We start from the raw sequence: 20,267 nt of genomic DNA, 5'->3' as shown, positions 1-20,267 counted from the left end.
TTCAGAGGAAAGGACGTCTCATTTCTCTAAAACCATATTTTCATGCTTCCTCTCTCCTCACATCTTTTCCTTGCATCTAGTGGGAAGAATTAGGATACAAAGAAAAGATGCAAGTGAGGGAAACGTGGATGCAATTTAAGGAAATTGGGATTCACCCAAAGACTCAGACAGACTCATAGACAAAAATCCACCGCTAAGACTTTTTGTGTTTTCAGCTCTAAATCATAACAATTGGATGGAAAGTTTTACCTTCATGTTTCTTGTATTTTACCTCAAATGAGACATCAGAGGAGGGATGAGTGCTGAGATAAATATGTAACTTTCACAAAGAGGAAATAGCATTTAATTCCATTTTAAACAACCAGAATGAAACTCTGAAAGTATTAAAATTCAGACTAAATGAAATGTTTTAAATAACACAGAGCAATGAGAGTCTACATACAGTTACTTGTGAGTGCACATATTCCATGTGATATACTGTCAGATATTGTAAACATGTCTTTCAAGGTCTGAAAACTTGTTAAATCCCACATTTTTTCAATTTTTTGAAGGCCATAAAGTTGTGTATATACTGTGTGTTAAACTATTATATTAGGTGCTTTAACATCAAGAGGAAGCCCTCTGAATTATTCTCCCAATAATGTTTTATTGAGTGCACCTGTGAAATTTTGACATTATGTCTTTGACCTTCTGAACAAATGTGAGCTTGTAAAACTGTTGTAGTGTTAGAAATAAAAAACATAATATCATCAGCAAACCGTCACATAAAATGAATGTGATTGTTGGTTGTGACCTGACTCAGCATTTGACCAAGAAGGTCTGTATATAAACTCCACCTGATTCAACACATGTGTGAGTCCCAAAACAAGCCATCAATTACATCAGCATGTCTACATCTAATTATTTACAGTATGTACAATGTAAAAATCTGATGTATCGGCTACAAATTACAGTGAGTTCTCCCAGCAGTGAGGAGGAAACAGCATGATATGTTGAGGACAGCTACAGTTGACTGACTCTGTGTGTTTGCATATCTGTCCTGCCTCTCTGCTCCCAGCCGTTAAGAGGCCAGTGTTGATCAGTGGCTGTCCAGACCTTTCAGAGCCACTGACACGCCGCCAGCAGCACAATGATGATGTCACTGACTCTACTGCTGGCCACCCTGGGGCTCCTTGTTCAGGGTGAGACTCTCTTGTGAAAACTTTGCTTCAGGATGCAACCAGGTTCACCACAATGATGTTCTGCTGTGATGGAGAAACACTGAAACAAGCAGCATTTACCTTCTTCCATCTATTCTCCATGTTAAAGAAATGATACTCTTCTGTTTTCATGTTGATCATCTTTCTCCAAGCTGGATTTGTCTCAATAACCCTTCTCCTCTTTTTCATGTTTTCCAGGTTCATCAGGACAAATCACTGTGACTCAGTCTCCTGGATCTCAGTCTGTTGTTCCAGGACAGACTGTCTCCATCAGATGTAAAACCAGTTCAAGTGTTAGTAATATGCTCAACTGGTACCTTCAGAAATCTGGAGAAGCTCCTAAACTCCTGATTTATGAAGCTACAAACCTTCAGCCTGGAGTTTCAGATCGTTTTAGTGGAAGTGGATTTGGGACTGACTTCACTCTGACCATCAGTGGAGTTCAGGCTGAAGATTCAGGAGTTTATTACTGTCAGCAGGGTTACAGACCGTTCACACAGTGATACAACGTCATACAAAAACCTCCCTCAGCTGAAAAGGAACTGATCTGACTCAACAGCTGCACTCAAATTAAAACAACAGAGGTTTTAATAATTTAATTTGAACATTTTAACACTAAATATTCTGTATTTAACAAAAAAAAGATTTATTTTAAATGCTTTCATTAATACAGAATATGAAACATTTGGCTGAACATCACATCTAACCTCTGTTGAAGTATGATTTCAATTCTTTAATAAGTTTAATCTACTGACTACAACACATGAACACTAAAACTATTATAATTTATTTATTTGATCTCTTACTATTTTTCATAGATACTCAAACATACAATTTTTTTAGAAATAAATTACAAAATGTTATCATGATAAAATATACTATCATTTGTGTTGTAAATTACTAATCATGTCATGTGACATATATTTGTCATTTTGCATGTTTTTATTCCAGCAGCAAGTATTTATAATATAAACCAAAAAATATTTAATTGATTATGTAATTAATTAATACTTGAATTCTTTCCCTTTTTCATCTCTTTCATTTGTCTTTGTGTTTCAACTCTTCAGCAGAAGCAGTTTGTAAAAATGTCCAGGGTTAAAATGTCAGATCACATTCATTTTATATCTCTTTATGCTGATGATATTTTGCTTTTTATTTCAGAATTAGAACATATTTCTGAGGGTTTTGTGATTTTGTTTAAAAGATTATGTATATGCTTTTAATACATCTGAAAAAATAAAAATATTAGACTCTTTGCACTGACACACTTCAGTAACATAAGATGATTGGAGGATTTTTCATTAAAACTACTCAATTACTAATTATTACAGACAAATCTGAAGTGACTCCAGCAAAGCATTTTCTACAATTATTATGACTTTACTGTAAACTATGAAAACAAATTATGGACTTTCTACCACCATGACTGTGTAGCATTAATCACATAATATCTAAGAGTGTTGTTTGAGTGTAAATACTTTCCTAATATACAGTATATGAATCAATACATTATGTGATCTTACGTTTTCTTTCTGAAGTCTTCATAGAGCAGTTGAAACATTTATAACTCAGTTTTTATCAGGATTTATCATCATTACTGTTACCATTAAGAGAAAATAATTAAGACACATTTATAATAATAAAGATGAAAACAAGTGATTTGATGAACAGATCTTTATTGTCTGGAAATACTGAAATTATATTGAAACATTACAACAAGCAAGTAAATATTGTTACTGAAACATGTGAAATAAAAGAGAGAGATAGTTGCAGAGATCAGAGTGAGAGCAGTAGCAGAGTAAAAGCAGTAGCAGTGAGTCAGGTCAGGACTGGGAACACTGGTCTCTCCTCAGTGTCTCTGAGACTGGAGTCTGGGAGCCCTGGGTGGCCTCACAGGTCACAGAGCCCACCTTCCTCCACTGGTCTGCAGGGAGCCTCAGGGTGCTGCTCCAGCTGTAGCGGCCGTCCTTCTGCAGCATCCCGGGGCTCCTGCTCTGCTCCAAGCTGCTGCTGCTGCTGCCGTCCACCTTCCAGGCCAGACTCCAGTCTGAGGGGAAGCCATCGTTGGCCAGACACACGAGTGTGGCCTTCCCCTGCTGCAGCTCCTCGCTGGAGGGGGGCAGCACCGTCAGGGTGGGGGTGACTCGACCCACTAGAGGAGACAGAGAGACAACATGAAGAAAGTTCATGCAAAGAGAAAATAAACTCCACCCTGTTGGTTGCAGCAGAGGAGGCTGCTGGTTCTGTTGGTCTTCCTCAGACTGGATAAAACTGGTCTTCAGTGTTTCACTTCCCTCTCTGAGCTCAGTAACCATGGCAACAGACAGGCATCACTGATGAACCATGGCAACAGACAGGTTTCAGTACTAAAGATAAAAACTTCCAAGCAAACAACTCTTCAACTACTTTAATTTACTCAAAAACTTAAACATCAATGTTAAAGAAGTAAATATTATGCATTACAGAAAGGCAGAAATACTTTTATTTGTGCATCCATATTTTTAAATTGAAGCCAAAACGTTAAAGTGACAGTTTGTGTTTAATCTCCTCATTTACACAGGCATCGCTACTGAACTATGAAAAAAGACAGACTTCACTAATGACAAATATTTTAAGCACTGAAATACTTTTTCCAACTCACAAAATTAATCCTATTGATACAACATGAGGTTAAATCAGCTACAGTGATATTATGGTATTCACTGGTTATAATGAGGATGTGACATGTCATTAAATTAATTATTCTGAGAGGAAGATTGAGTTAAACACATGAAATGTTTCCAGATAAAACACTCACTAAATAAATGTCTGGTAGATTTCTTCAGATGAAATTATATAATCAGTACGTTAAATTAATCAAGAATATTTTCTTTCATTCAGACTCTGAAAACGGAATTATATTGTCTTCAAATAAGCAGCTGTACACTTTAATAATTAATCAATACTTTGGCAAATTGATTGATCCATTGATTAAGCAGAATCATCAGAGTAATCCAAGTCCCTGTTGGAGTCAGTCAGAGCATTTCCATAGAGCCACTTTGCATCAGCAGCACCATGCTCCAGTGCTCTGGGAGAGTTTATAGTCCTGACAGTTGAACACTGGATGACTGACAGCTGTCCTTCATCACAACAGAAGTCACAGAAATCCTCCTCATCAAAAACATGACTTTGATCTCCGTCCTCATCTGGACTCTCCTCTGCTGCTGCTTCACAGGTAAAGTCCAGAGAATCAAACTCCTCTCCTCTATGAACATCCGTCCCTCTGAAATGAAGCTGACAAAACCATCAAAACCATGACGCTGCTTTATGTTTTTGTCTCTGTATCCTCAGAGTCCAGAGGCCAGGTCACAGTGACTCAGCCTGCAGCAGTGAGATCTGCTCTGGGAGGATCCACAACCATCAGCTGTAAGACCAGTCAGGATGTTTATAGTTCAAACCGTTTAGCCTGGTACCAACAGAGAGATGGAGAAACTCCTAAACTTCTCATTTATGATGCTACCACTCGAGCATCAGGAATTCCAGATCGTTTTTCAGGCAGTGGATCAAACTCTGACTTCACTCTGACCATCAGTGGAGTTCAGGCTGAAGATGCAGCAGTTTATTACTGTCAGAGTTATCACTATATCAACAGTCAGAATGTGTTCACACAGTGAAAAAGCGTCGTACAAAAACCTCCCTCAGTCAGACTGAACAGAAACTGAACTGACTGCTGCAGCTGGAAGCTACTGCAGAGACTGATACAGTTCACTGAACACACACACACACACACACACACACACACACACTTTCAGACAAAGCCATTAAACAATTCATCTATATGTCTGTAGTAACAAATATGAATCTATCTCAGATAATAATCACAGTATTTTTCATGATTGGTCTCACAGTGGTACAAACACAGTAACAACTTTGTACTGATGACCTGATAGAAACTGAAGGAAACAAATTAGTTACATTGAAGTAAATGAAAAAAGAGGCGAAACAGGTATTTTGTTCCTTTATTAAAACATATGAAATGTGATATGAAGTTATATATTGAGAACATCAGATTCCTTAAAGCTTGAAATAATCTTCTGTATCAAGGTGTCTCCACAGCTCAGCAGGTGATTGACAGTTCTGTGTAGACTCTACCTGTTACCTGTTCTAGCTGTGTTTACTTTCTCTCATATTCACTTTGTTATACAGAGCAGTAACAACGCTGCTGAAGAGAAAGTTTGGACTGGCAGTAGTGGATCTGTTAGATGAGGATAATATAATTGTTGCAGCATTAATGAAGAGAAAAAGATCCACTGGAAGAGCAGATATTCAGTGAGAACACTGAACATGTGGAAGCAGCTGCAGACTGATCAAAGCTCTCGTGGTGTCTACAGTTTGTGAATCGCAGCTACATGAAGATTATTGTTTGAAAAGTTGCAGATAACTTACATTATGATCCTCTGAGCTCCAACAGATGAAGCACAAACATCTGCTGGTGTAAATATAGACGCTCAACCTTTATTATTCAGCAGCACATAAGCACAGCATTACACCAATCAATAACACAATATGTCTACAAGCTTCCTGTCATCGTCCTTCCTACATCCTTTGGAATCCACATTTCAATAAACTGAGATAAAATAGTTACAACTCCAGTATTTCCCTGATGTCAAAGATATCACAGATCAATATGAATGTTGGAATCATTTTTCCTGTCATCTGACTTGATAGATGTCTTCATGTCTGTCCTAGAATCAGTTTCTTATTTGCTTCACCAGCTCCATCCCACATTCAGACTGGCTCTCTTAAAAGTGTATTCAGGAGTAAGAGGGTTTATATCCTATACTTACTCAGGAATTTATCAAATCATAGGGTGGGAATTGTTAGGAGTGAAACACAAATGGGAAGAAGACCTTGAGTGTAATTTTGAAGAAGCGGAATGGGAATCACTGTGTATTGGTAGTCAGTGTTTCTCTTTTAACAGTAGATATAAAATTATACAATACAGTCTCATTCATAGAATATACTACACCCCTGACAGGTTGCACAGGATAAAACCTCAGTATTCTGAGTTCTGCCCAAGATGTAAAACTGGAACAGGAACACTGATACATATGTTCTGGTCCTGCCCATGTCTAAATACATCCTGGATCTCTATAGTTAATGAGCTAAGTGACATCATAGGAACAACCATCCCCACAGAACAAAGAATAATTCTATTGGGTGATACCTCCATGATAAAAGTCAATAAAAACAACCTCAAATTTATTAGAATTGCCCTCATCATAGCCAACAAATGTATAGCTATGCAATGGAAAGATGAACATCCACCTACATCTGCTAGATGGACTGATGAATTAGCATCGTGTCTACCAAATGAAAAGATAATGTATAACTTGAAGGGAAAGCCCAGAGAGCTTAAAAAGATTTGGGGAGGTTTTCTAACATTCAACATAAGTATTGAATCCAACTGGCATGTGTCATGACAGTTGTCATGAGTCATGAGTCATTTTTTTTGTTTCCTCCTTTTAAATTTATATTTTATTTATATATTTCTTGCTCTATCCCACTCTTTTAACTAAACTGATACACAAGAGCTGTTATCTATTCCCTCTCTGCAATTATACTGTTTTGTCGTTTCTTCTTAATAGTCTGAACTGTTGTAACTTATCCCTCTCTCTTTGTATAGATACATATCCTGAAGTAATTAGGAGTTGGACCTGAAGGGGCAACCCAATCGCCAGAAGAAAACGTTGGCATTGAACGTTTCTGCAAACCACAGAAACGTTGAATATATACGTTACAACACGCGTAATACGTATCATATCAACATTTCTACAAACGTAGCATATTAGCATTTCTACCCGTTGAATAATGATGTTTTATGGTGTGACAATGCTGTGGTTAAGGTCTGGTGAGGTTTAGGCACAAAGACCACTTGGTTAGAGTTAGGGAAAGATCATGGTTTGGGTTGAAATAAAGATAAAAAATAAAATAAAAACGGCCGATGTCTCAATAAAAAAAAGCCGGTTTTCTCACCAGAAAACCTGTTCTCTGCTGATTTCCAACTTGCTGCCAAGAAACTTACTAACCATCCACCAACCCCTCCTCCTCCTAATAATAAGAAAGATCAGCTCATATAGATCACATGTGAACTACGTCACTTTAGAAATGTTGAGATGATACATATTGTTGAAATGTTAATATGCTGCGTATTACACATGTTGAAACGTAGATGTTCAACATTTTTGTGGTTTGCAGAAACGTAAACTGCCAACGTTGTATTCTGGCGACCAGGCTGGAAGGGGTGGGTGGGAATGGGAGGGATGGAGGGAGGGTCAGACTGATATGACTTCTATGTTTTTATATTTTTGTACATCGTTGCATTATTCAGCTCAAGGTTTGTTAAGTTCAAAACCAATAATAATAATGTTGAGTGTATTTGATAGATTTTAATGAGGAAAACTCCTAAATTTATCTATAAGCTGTTTATTTATCTATGTGGTGATTTTGAGGACTTTCACACGAGTAAATTCACATTTTGTACTTTGGAAAAAACAAGATACACAATAGACAAAATGATGAACTGAAAACAATTTCTATAATAAGCCTCAAAATTATTAGATTACAGAATTCACATCAGTCTTTTAACTGCTTGGTGGAAATCAAATGAAGTTCTCTCCCTCAGATTGTCACTCCTTTATGTTATGGATGATGTAAATGTTGAGTTCTCCCAGCAGTGAGGAGGAAACAGCATGATATGTTGAGGACAGCTACAGTTCACTGACTCTGTGTGTTTGCATATCTGCCCTGCCTCTCTGCTCCCAGCCGTTAAGAGGCCAGTGTTGATCAGTGGCTGTCCAGACTTTTCAGAGCCACTGACACGCCGCCGGCAGCACAATGATGATGTCACTGACTCTACTGCTGGCCACCCTGGGGCTCCTTGTTCAGGGTGAGACTCTCTAGTGAAAACTTTGCTTCAGGATGCAACCAGGTTCACCACAATGATGTTCTGCTGTGATGGAGAAACACTGAAACAAGCAGCATTTACCTTCTTCCATCTATTCTCCATGTTAAAGAAATGATACTCTTCTGTTTTCATGTTGATCATCTTTCTCCAAGCTGGATTTGTCTCAGTAACCTTTTTCCTCTTTTTCATGTTTTCCAGGTTCATCAGGACAAAAAATCCTGACTCAGTCTCCTGGATCTCAGTCTGTTGTTCCAGGACAGACTGTCTCCATCAGATGTAAAAGCAGTTCAGGTGTTGGTACTAACCTCGGCTGGTACCTTCAGAAACCTGGAGAAGCTCCTAAACTCCTGATTTATCAAATTTCAAACCGTCAGCCTGGAGTTTCAGATCGTTTTAGTGGAAGTGGATCTGGAACTGACTTCACTCTGACCATCAGTGGAGTTCAGGCTGAAGATTCAGGAGTTTATTACTGTCAGCAGGATAACAGCTTCCCGTTCACACAGTGATACAACGTCGTACAAAAATCTCCCTCAGCTGAAGAGGAACTGATCTGACTCAACAGCTGCACTCAAACAAAAACAACAGAGGTTTTAATAATTTAATTTGAACATTTTAACACTAAATATTCTGTATTTAACAACAAAAAAAGTTTTATTTTAATGCTTTCATTAATACAGAATATGAAACATTTGGCTGAACATCAAATCTAACCTCTGTTGAAGTATGATTTCAATTCTTTAATAAGTTTAATCTACTGACTACAACACATGAACACTAAAACTATTATTATTTATTTATTTCATCTCTTACTATTTTTCATAGATACTCAAACATACAACTTTTTAGAAATAAATTACAAAATGTTATCATGATAAAATTTACTATCATTTATGTTGTAAAATTACTAATCATGTCATGTGACATATATTTGTCATTTTGCATGTTTTTATTCCAGCAGCAAGTATTTATAATATAAACCAAAAAACATTTAATTGATTATGGAAATAATTAAGAATTGAATTTTTTCCCTTTTTCAACTCTTTCATTTATCTTTGTGTTTCAGCTCTTCAGCAGAAGCAGTTTGTATAAATGTCCAGGGTTAAAATGTCAGATCACACTTATTTTATATCTCTTTATGCTGATGATATTTTGCTTTTTATTTCAGAATTAGAACATATTTCTGAGGCTTTTGTGATTTTGTTTAAAAGATTATGTATATGCTTTTAATACATCTGAAAAAAATAAAAATATTAGACTCTTTGCACTGACACACTTCAGTAACATAAGATGATTGGAGGATTTTTCATTAAAATTAATCAATTACTAATTATTACAGACAAATCCGAAGTGACTCCAGTGATGCATTTTTTTTTACAATTATTATGACTTTACTGTAAACTATGAAAACAAATTATGGACTTTCTATCACCATGACTGTGTAGCATTAATCACATAATATCTAAGAGTGTTGTTTGAGTGTAAATACTTTCCTAATATACAGTATATGAATCAATACATTATGTGATCTTACATTTTCCTTCTGAAGTCTTTATAGAGCAGTTGAAACATTTGTAACTCAGTTTTTATCAGAATTTAATATCATTACTGTTACCATTAAGTGAAAATAATTAAGACACTTTTATAATAATAAAGATGAAAACAAGTGATTTGATGAACAGATCTTTATTGTCTGGAAATACTGAAATTATATTGAAACATTACAACAAGCAAGTAAATATTGTTACTGAAACATGTGAAATAAAAGAGAGAGATAGTTGCAGAGATCAGAGTGAGAGCAGTAGCAGAGTAAAAGCAGTAGCAGTGAGTCAGGTCAGGACTGGGAACACTGGTCTCTCCTCAGTGTCTCTGAGACTGGAGTCTGGGAGCCCTGGGTGGCCTCACAGGTCACAGAGACCACCTTCCTCCACTGGTCTGCAGGGAGCCTCAGGGTGCTGCTCCAGCTGTAGCGGCCGTCCTTCTGCAGCACCCCGGGGCTCCTGCTCTGCTCCAAGCTGCTGCTGCTAATGCCTTCCACCTTCCAGGCCAGACTCCAGTCTGAGGGGAAGCCATCGTTGGCCAGACACATGAGCGTGGCCTTCCCCTGCTGCAGCTCCTCACTGGAGGGGGGCAGCACCGTCAGGGTGGGACGGACATCACCTAGGATACACCAATCACATTAGAGGACAGGGACCACACATCTGTCAATCGAACACCAGACACTTGGACACCTTTACTGTGTGAGAGTGGATTTTCCCCTTTAAGGAGTTTCTGTCAGATGTTTTTTCTGCTCCACCAGTCACTCACTCACACATTGTTTCACTTCCCTTTAAGAAACCTCTCATGCAGATCAGCACAGAAAGAGTCCTCATATGACTCTTTACTGCATTTTATTTTACACTAGTTACTGAAAATAAAGATATAAAGTTTGTAAATATATCTTAGACATCCTTGATTTAATTTTAGAATTTATACCAACAACTTTACTGACAAAACTATCAAAAAAGCAACAGTTAATCAGATTCAGTGTTAAAGGACATTATGAGCAAAAACTAACAGCCGTAATATACACAACATGTTGAGACATATTAAACAAACAAATATCTTTAAGAACAAATAAATATTTCAAACTGAGGTTAAGAGACAATTTCTGTCATTTTAAATGATGAGAGATGTGCAGCATTTTTTTTATCATCACCCACACTGTTCAGAATAAATTTAACTCAACATTCACTCAAATTGGAGATTTAAAGATTAAAATTTAAAAACATGTTTAAAGTAGGATTGTTGTTCTTTAATCTTTCTGCTGTTCACATTTAACAAACTAACTGGAACATGTAAAGAAAAGTTCAGTAAAGCTGCTTTGAGTTCAACTTCAAGGTTAAAGAGGAGAAATGAACAATAAAATTGAGACTTTAAAGTGTTTTAGATCAGCTCAGTGGAAACTTATATCTACTACAAATGTTCAGACACAGAAATTATAAACTTAACTGATGATTCGATATTTAATATTTGAGCAGAAACTTACTTCCAACATCCAGTCTGGTTCCTCCACCAAAAGTCAACCACAGTGATACAAACTGACTGAGTCGTCATACAAAAACCTCTCACTGTAGAGAGACACGGCTCTCTGACTTTGTCACATTAAACTAAAACTACAAGTCCTCAAATTTCAGCCTGAATCTAAAACATTACACGATTTCTACTGTAGACCAAACACTTAGAATATATTGATTCATCATTTAAACTTCAAAAACAAACAAAACTCTTATTTTTGTTGCTGGTGGACAACTGTTGGTCAAAAATTAGAAGTGAAGATGTAAAATCAGAAATTTCAATTTCTAGAGAAAACATATGTGCAAAAACTAAATATCACTCAGGATTTAATAAAATACTTTAAAAGTTTAACTTACTTCCAACATCCAGTCTGGTTCCTCCACCGAACGTGTTCCACAGTGATACAAACTGACTGAGTCGTCGTACAAAAACCTCTCACTGTAGAGAGACACGGCTCTCTGACTTTGAACACAACAAACTCAACAAAAACAGCCTCAGTCTGTGAAACACAGCTGGATGATATGAAAATATATAACAGTAGGCCAATAATTTATATTTTTATTCTAAAATTAATAAATTTGTTTCATGTTTACTGTATTTTAAATTATGTATTGAATTAAAACTGAGTGTTGTAGATGTAAAATGAATCAAAACAGACATTTCTGAAGACAATCTGTTCACAGAACATAAATGAAACACATAAAATGATCACTGACACATAGGTAATCAATATTCTGGTAAATTGATTGATCCATTGATTAAACAGCATCATCAGAGTAATCCAAGTCCCTGTTGGAGTCAGTCAGAGCATTTCCATAGAGAGCCACTTTGCATCAGCAGCACCATGCTCCAGTGCTCTGGGAGAGTTTATAGTCCTGAGAGTTGAACACTGGATGACTGACAGCTGTCCTTCATCACAACAGAAGCCACAGAATCCCTCCTCATCAAAAACATGACTTTGATCTCCGTCCTTATCTGGACTCTCCTCTGCTGCTGCTTCACAGGTAAAGTCCAGAGAATCAAACTCCTCTCCTCTATGTACATCTGTCCCTCTGAAATGGAGCCGACAAAACCATCAAAACCATCAAAACCATGACGCTGCTTTATGTTTTTGTCTCTGTATCCTCAGAGTCCAGAGGCCAGATCACAGTGACTCAGCCTGCAACAGTGAGATCTGCTCTGGGAGGCTCCACAACCATCAGCTGTAGGACCAGTCAGGATGTTTTTATTTCCACCACTTTAGCCTGGTACCAACAGAAAGATGGAGAAGCTCCTAAACTTCTCATTTACGATGCTACCAAACGAGCATCAGGGATTCCAGATCGTTTTTCAGGCAGTGGATCAAACTCTGACTTCACTCTGACCATCAGTGGAGTTCAGGCTGAAGATGCAGCAGTTTATTACTGTCAGAGTTTCCACTTTCCCAACAGTCAGCTTGTGTTCACACAGTGAAAAAGCGTCGTACAAAAACCTCCCTCAGTCAGACTGAACAGAAACTGAACTGACTGCTGCAGCTGGAAGCTACTGCAGAGACTGATACAGTTCACTGAACACACACACACACACACACACACACACACACACACACACAGATGATTTATGATGTTCATAGTGTCTCTATCAGTTTTCCTCCTGAAGGTCAAACAGTCCACCTCCCACCTCAACAACCTCTTACTGAGTCAAACAAATATTTAGTCATTCAAGATTCATCTTGACTCAAAAATGTAAAATCTATCAAACAGAGACATTCTGTTCTTTCATGCTGCCCCATCATCACCTCAGCTGTTAAATCCTCTTCATCACATTATGTTATGACACATCTCACACTCATCATCGTTCTCTGTATAAAAGAGTTGGATGAACTTCATAACTGACAAGACAGAATAATCATCTCATGATGTTCACTCATAAAAGTCAACTGTAAAAGCTTCCAAACTACCTCACGTCTTCTCTCATTTCAATCTAGTAAACTAAAGTACATAGTAAACTTGGCAGAATTTGCTCCAGATACTCTTCATCTGTTAAAATTAAATGAAGTGTAAACTGCCCCGAGCTAGATTCTTTCATTCCCCTTGAAGATTTTTAAACTTCAATTATTTACAGTATGTGCAACGTAAAAATCTGATGTATCAGTTACAAATTAATTACAGTGTATTCAACCCAATACAAAAATCACTAAAAGAAAATAATGTGATCATAGTTCATTCATTTAAATACAATGTAGACATTTGAACAGTGAATTTTCCCAGCAGTGCATGTGAAGTCAGATCATATAATGACTACCTGCTAGGGTTGGGCCCAAATACAAATACGTTATTCAGCAAAGCACAAATATTGTTTTTTTGTTGTTTTTTTTTTTATGAATATTTGTTCCATACAAATATTTTAAACAGTATTTGTTTTTGAGAAGAAAAAAAAACATGTCAAATTCCAGCGTGCAGGTCGGTTACATCACTATCTCAGTGTCTCTCCTCTGCTCCGCTGTTACGTCTATCAGCAGGTCTCAATGAGGGGAGTCACATCCACCTGCTACATGACATGATACATTGATGTTATCATAGATGCTGAGCTTAACTTTCACTGTCATATCAATAATGTCACAACATCAGGTTTCTATCACCTAAAAAAATATCTCAAAAATCAGAGGCTTTCTGTCAAATTCAGACACTGAAGAACTAGTACATGCATTTGTCACAAGCAGACTTGACTATTGCAATACTATTTTTTCTGGACTCTTGAAAAACTGTTAAGCGCCTGCAGCTTATACAGAATGATGCTGCACGTATTTTAGACAAGACTAAGAAAAGTGCACATATCACACCTGTTCTTAATTCCTTGCGCTGGCTTCCAGTAAATGCTAGAATTGATTTTAAAGTCCTCCTACTCGTCTACAAGGCACTGAATGGCACTGCTCCAAATTATATTAAGGAATTGCTTGTGCCATATGAACCAACAAGAAGCCTCACATCATCAGCCAGTGGTCTCCTTGTTGTCCTCCATGTGAGTGCTCTAAAGCAGGAGAAGCTGCATTCAGCTATTATGCTCCATACAGATGGACTGACTTTCCAAGTGATATTAGAGATGCCCCAACACTTAGTTCCTTTAAAAGTAGACTTAAAACATTTCTGTTTACTGTTGTGCTTAACTAGGTTGAGCAACTATCTGCTCCTGTTTTAACTGAATTATTATGTACTTTAATTACCTATGCATCCATGTATACAATCATATGTTTGCTCGCTTTTATGTATGATGATATGTATGCTTGTATTTTATGTATTTATAATTGTATTGCTCTTGCCCTTGTGAAGCTCATTGTGTTGCTTTCTGTATGAAATTTGCTCTATAAGAAAATGTGACATGACTTGGAAGAGCAGATATTCAGTAAGAACACTGAACATGTGGAAGCAGCTGCAGACTGATCAAAGCTCTCGTGGTGTCTACAGTTTGTGAATCGCAGCTACATGAAGATTATTGTTTGAAAAGTTGCACATAAGTTACATTATGATCCTCTGAGCTCCAACAGATGAACCACAAACATTTGGTAGTGCAAATACAGACACTCAGACACAGAGGTATAAATCAGCATCAATACAGCATTACACCAGTCAATCCCACAATCTGCCTACAAGCTTCCTGTCTCTGCTCCTCCATCCCCATGCTGAAATACAGAACAATATAGTAAAGAGCAGGACAGAGAGGACACATGTGAGGGATACCATGTAGAGCAGACTCACTGTTTCTGTTAAAATGTTCTCCTTTCATCCTATACTTTGACATGCTTTAAAAACTACCATAATTTAAGAGTAAAATGGTGACAAAAAATGATAAAATCCCTGTGAATATACCCAGAGACAAACTCAGTATCTGTAGATTCATTGAACACAGTAACATGTGACAGCAGTTTATTATTGTAATAATATGTTTGTACACAGATGATTTGATGAAAGTTTCTTTATTGTTCATACATACAAAAATGATCAGCATTACTGCAAGCATTAAAAAAGTGTCACTTGAGAATGTGATGATTATGTTAATTAGTCAGAGCATTTCCATAGAGAGCCACTTTGCATCAGCAGCACCATGCTCCAGTGCTCTGGGAGAGTTTATAGTCCTGAGAGTTGAACACTGGATGACTGACAGCTGTCCTTCATCACAACAGAAGCCACAGAAATCCTCCTCATCAAAAACATGACTTTGATCTCCGTCCTCATCTGGACTCTCCTCTGCTGCTGCTTCACAGGTAAAGTCCAGAGAATCAAACTCCTCTCCTCTATCAACCTCCGTCCCTCTGAAATGAAGCTGACAAAACCATCAAAACCATCAAAACCATGACGCTGCTTTATGTTTTTGTCTCTGTATCCTCAGAGTCCAGAGGCCAGGTCACAGTGACTCAGCCTGCAGCAGTGAGATCTGCTCTGGGAGGCTCCACAACCATCGGCTGTAGGACCAGTCAGAATGTTTTTGTTTCTAATCGCTTAGCCTGGTACCAACAGAAAGATGGAGAAGCTCCTAAACTTCTCATTTACCGTGCTACCACTCGAGCATCAGGGATTCCAGATCGTTTTTCAGGCAGTGGATCAAAAACTGACTTCACTCTGACCATCAGTGGAGTTCAGGCTGAAGATGCAGCAGTTTACTACTGTCAGAGTTTTCACTCTATCAACAGTCAGTGGGTGTTCACACAGTGAAAAAGCGTCGTACAAAAACCTCCCTCAGTCAGACTGAACAGAAACTGAACTGACTGCTGCAGCTGGAAGCTACTGCAGAGACTGATACAGTTCACTGAACACACACACACACACACACATACACACACACACACACACACACACACACATATTAAATAGATTAAATTATTCGCACATTGCAGTTTTTAAGATAAATGAAAATATGTCAGAACACTTTAAGGAAAACAGTTTCTGGACAATGATTGTCTCGGGGGAAATCAATTAAGTTTTCCATCACAGCTTCTCTCCATCTATTCTTACCATATTATGATTTGATCCAATGTTTTAAAATGATAATCAATCGATTTACCGACCAATGAGAGAGATTGGCCGGGGACTTTTGGTTAGAAATTACTTGGTCATGACCTTTGACCTCGGCCTCATACTGGATCACATCTATCTCAATTATATCCTGTTAACAGAAAATATGAAAACACAAATCAGCATCAGAAACTTTCATAATCACAGCTCCCACCACCAAAAAATATAAATCACACTAAATATTATCTTACAGTAAGAAACCAATCACAGTAAGAGGATCAGAGATATGAAAACATTTTTTATTTTTACATCGTTGAAATAAATTTTAATTCAACTTCATAATAGTTAACTATTAAGTGGAAATTTTAATTTTTGTTAACATTTTAAAAGTAGAAGTATTGTTCTTTAATCTTTTTTCTTCTCAAGCTGTTCACATTTCAGTTTGACAATAATGTGTAAAGACCAGTTTATTGAAGCTGGTCTGAGTTACATCATGATTAAAACAGAAGAGAATATAAGTGATATAAATCAACACAGATGATATTTGTATCTACTACAAACATTTAAACACATTAAAGCTTTACATGTCAACATTATGTGTAATATTTGAGTACAAACTTACTTCCAACATCCAGTCTGGTTCCTCCACCGAACGTGAACCACAGTGATACAAACTGACTGAGTCGTCGTACAAAAACCTCTCACTGTAGAGAGACACGGCTCACTCAAAAAAACAAGTCTCTGTTAGTAAAATTACAAGTAACATCACCTGAGTGACAGATATTTCCAGAATATGTACATTTATTTCATGTTTTAAAGATAAATTGATGTTAATTTCTTTAGAAATAATATAAATAAACATGAGACATTCTGAAAGAAAATATGAGTAAAAGCTGAAACCATAAAAAATACATTCTGAACAATATTCTAATAAACTGATTGATCCATTGATTAAGCATCATCATCAGAGTAATCCAAGTCCCTGTTGGAGTCAGTCAGAGCATTTCCATAGAGAGCCACTTTGCATCAGCAGCACCATGCTCCAGTGCTCTGGGAGAGTTTATAGTCCTGAGAGTTGAAGACTGGATGACTGACAGCTGTCCTTCATCACAACAGAAGCCACAGAAATCCTCCTCATCAAAAACATGACTTTGATCTCCGTCCTCATCTGGACTCTCCTCTGCTTTACTCAGGGTGAGGAAAATCATTTTTCTGTCATGTGAAAATCATTTGGAGTGTAGCTGAGTTTCACCATCTCATGTCCAGTGTTTCTTCTCTCTCCTCAGGGTCTGTTGGACAAAATGTTGTCTTGACTCAGCCAGCAGCCAAATCACTGCAGCTTGGTCAAACTGTCTCTATTGACTGTAAGGCTAATAGACAAGTTGATCACTGGACTGGGCCACAATACTTTCTGTCCTGGTACCATCAGAAAACTGGAGAAGTTCCTAAACTTCTCATCTATGGAACATCAGACAGATTTACAGGAATCTCCTCCAGATTCAGTGGAAGTGGAGCAGGGAATAAAGTTGACTTCACTCTGACCATCAGTGGAGTTCAGGCTGAAGATTTAGGAGTTTATTACTGTCAGAGTCAACACTATATCACTATATCACACACACACAGATGATTTATGATGTTCATAGTGTGTATACCAGTTTTCCTTGTGAAGTTCAAACAGTCCACCTCCCACTACCACATCCATCTGAGTCAGCTCCACTGATGTCGATACACAAAACAAACTCACAATATATGAAACCTGACTGTCATTTTATGTGTTACAAAAAACCAAACTTGATGTATTGTTTGCCACAACATTCAGCAAATGTCATGAACAAATTGTTTTTGGGAAGAGGGTCAAATTCAAGTTTGGACACAAACAGTGTGTCAAGACCATCAGCAAAGGATTTGATGTTTATTGTCTGAGAGTTTAAGATGCCCCAACAAGGAGACCTTTAGTCTTATTTCTTTTCAGCTGCTTGAAAATTTTCATGACATTCAAGAATTGTTAAAAAAACACAACAATGAACCATGTCTATTTAACAGTCTATGTAGAAGTACATTGTAGTTAACAGCATCAATGGCAGCACTTTAATATGAAAGTACACCACTGATAGTGTCTTATTATCCATGTTCAATGTCAGGTCCTTTACAACTTTACAGTCAAACTGCTGGAAGTAACAATATTGAATGCAGTCATTTGCTTAAAAACTGGTTTGTCATTTTAAATATCTGTATGTGCACTTTTACTGATAACCTGACACGCTAGATAGTTTATTACACAGAACCATCTGACAAGACATCCTTGGAAACTGTTTGGAAAAGCGTAGACACTAAAAAAATACTTGGCAGGTGATTGGATGAACCATCTGTCTATCTACATCTATCACCGTCTTTCCTTGTGAGGCAGCTGGAGAATCCTTATAGGACACTGATTGGTCCAAACCACCGGTGGTTCGGACACAAGCGAATAAACTGAAGCCTGACAAGATGGATTCTCGCTTGATCTCATGATGTTGTGATCTCGCGAATCCAGCAACCTCGCAAGGTAACTTTTACTGTGTATTATATATGATTTTTAATGTAGTATGTGACCGTTTTCTTGGCTTGTTTTTATTGTCTGTATTGTATTTACTGCTGTAACAATGTTTATATGATTAAATAAGGATTTTTTTTTTTGCTTAAAAGATAATTTGCAATTAGTGTTTGATTGAGTGAGGATGAAACAGCATGATATGTTGAGGACAGCTACAGTTGACTGACTCTGTGTGTTTGCATATCTGTCCTGCCTCTCTGCTCCCAGCCGTTAAGAGGCCAGTGTTGATCAGTGGCTGTCCAGACCTTTCAGAGCCACTGACACGCCGGCAGCACAATGATGATGTCACTGACTCTACTGCTGGCCACCCTGGGGCTCCTTGTTCAGGGTGAGACTCTCTAGTGAAAACTTTGCTTCAGGATGCAACCAGGTTCACCACAATGATGTTCTGCTGTGATGGAGAAACACTGAAACAAGCAGCATTTACCTTCTTCCATCTATTCTCTATGTTAAAGAAATGATACTCTTCTGTTTTCATGTTGATCATCTTTCTCCAAGCTGGATTTGTCTCAATGACCCTTCTCCTCTTTTTCATGTTTTCCAGATTCATCAGGACAAATCATCCTGACTCAGTCTCCTGGATCTCAGTCTGTTGTTCCAGGACAGACCGTCTCCATCAGATGTAAAACCAGTTCAGCTGTTATTAGCTCCCTCCACTGGTACCTTCAGAAATCTGGAGAAGCTCCTAAACTCCTGATTTATCAAATTTCAAACCGTCAGCCTGGAGTTTCAGATCGTTTTACTGGAAGTGGATACATCACTGACTTCACTCTGACCATCAGTGGAGTTCAGGCTGAAGATTCAGGAGTTTATTACTGTCAGCAGAGTTACAGCTTCCCGTTCACACAGTGATGCAACGTCATACAAAAACCTCCCTCAGCTGAAGAGGAACTGATCTGACTCAACAGCTGCACCGAAATTAAAACAAGAGAGGTTTTATTAATTTAATTTGAACATTTTAACACTAAATATTCTGTATTTAACAACAAAAAAAGAGATTTATTTTAAATACTTTCATTAATACAGAATATGAAACATTTGGCTGAACATCAAATCTAACCTCTGTTGAAGTATGATTTCAATTCTTTAATAAGTTTAATCTACTGACTACAACACATGAACACTAAAACTATTATTATTTATTTAATCTCTTACTATTTTTCATAGATACTCAAACATCCATATTTTTTTAGAAATAAATTACAAAATGTTATCATGATAATATTTATTATCATTTGTGTTGTAAAATTAATAATCATGTCATGTGACATATATTTGTCATTTTGCATGTTTTTATTCTAGCAGCAAGTATTTATAATATAAACCAAAAAACATTTAATAGATTATGTAATTAATTAATATTTGAATTCTTTCCCTTTTTCATCTCTTTCATTTGTCTTTGTGTTTCAGCTCTTCAGCAGAAGCAGTTTGTAAAAATGTCCAGGGTTAAAATGTCAGATCACACTCATTTTATATCTCTTTATGCT

At 37.3% G+C, this 20,267-nt stretch overlaps 1 protein-coding gene and 4 gene segments (V, D, J or C); all 5 read left to right on the top strand.

The window, feature by feature from the left end:
- Positions 1-1,129: 1,129 nt before the first annotated feature.
- On the top strand, positions 1,130-4,840 carry LOC121913428 (immunoglobulin lambda-1 light chain-like; the record flags this gene model as incomplete). Its single annotated transcript, XM_042436112.1, has 5 exons — positions 1,130-1,181; positions 1,398-1,698; positions 3,302-3,332; positions 4,362-4,413; positions 4,530-4,840. Coding segments are annotated over exons 1-5 (747 nt in total), but the record flags the coding sequence as incomplete, so codon positions are not given.
- A 3,235-nt stretch (positions 4,841-8,075) lies between these two features.
- On the top strand, positions 8,076-8,777 carry LOC121912440. The segment is given in 2 exon segments: positions 8,076-8,127; positions 8,344-8,777. Coding segments are annotated over 2 exon segments (360 nt in total).
- Positions 8,778-12,151: 3,374 nt separating this feature from the next.
- On the top strand, positions 12,152-12,651 carry LOC121913427. The segment is given in 2 exon segments: positions 12,152-12,203; positions 12,329-12,651. Coding segments are annotated over 2 exon segments (375 nt in total).
- A 2,736-nt stretch (positions 12,652-15,387) lies between these two features.
- Positions 15,388-15,887, top strand: LOC121913425. The segment is given in 2 exon segments: positions 15,388-15,439; positions 15,565-15,887. Coding segments are annotated over 2 exon segments (375 nt in total).
- A 3,208-nt stretch (positions 15,888-19,095) lies between these two features.
- On the top strand, positions 19,096-19,653 carry LOC121912455 (the record flags this gene model as incomplete). The annotated part of the segment is given in 2 exon segments: positions 19,096-19,108; positions 19,325-19,653. Coding segments are annotated over 2 exon segments (321 nt in total), but the record flags the coding sequence as incomplete, so codon positions are not given.
- Positions 19,654-20,267: the final 614 nt, after the last annotated feature.

This window comes from Thunnus maccoyii, chromosome 15, assembly GCF_910596095.1.
Source record: "Thunnus maccoyii chromosome 15, fThuMac1.1, whole genome shotgun sequence".
In the NCBI taxonomy this organism is placed as follows: Eukaryota; Metazoa; Chordata; class Actinopteri; order Scombriformes; family Scombridae; genus Thunnus; species Thunnus maccoyii.
This window is presented reverse-complemented; position numbering and strand designations above follow the sequence as displayed.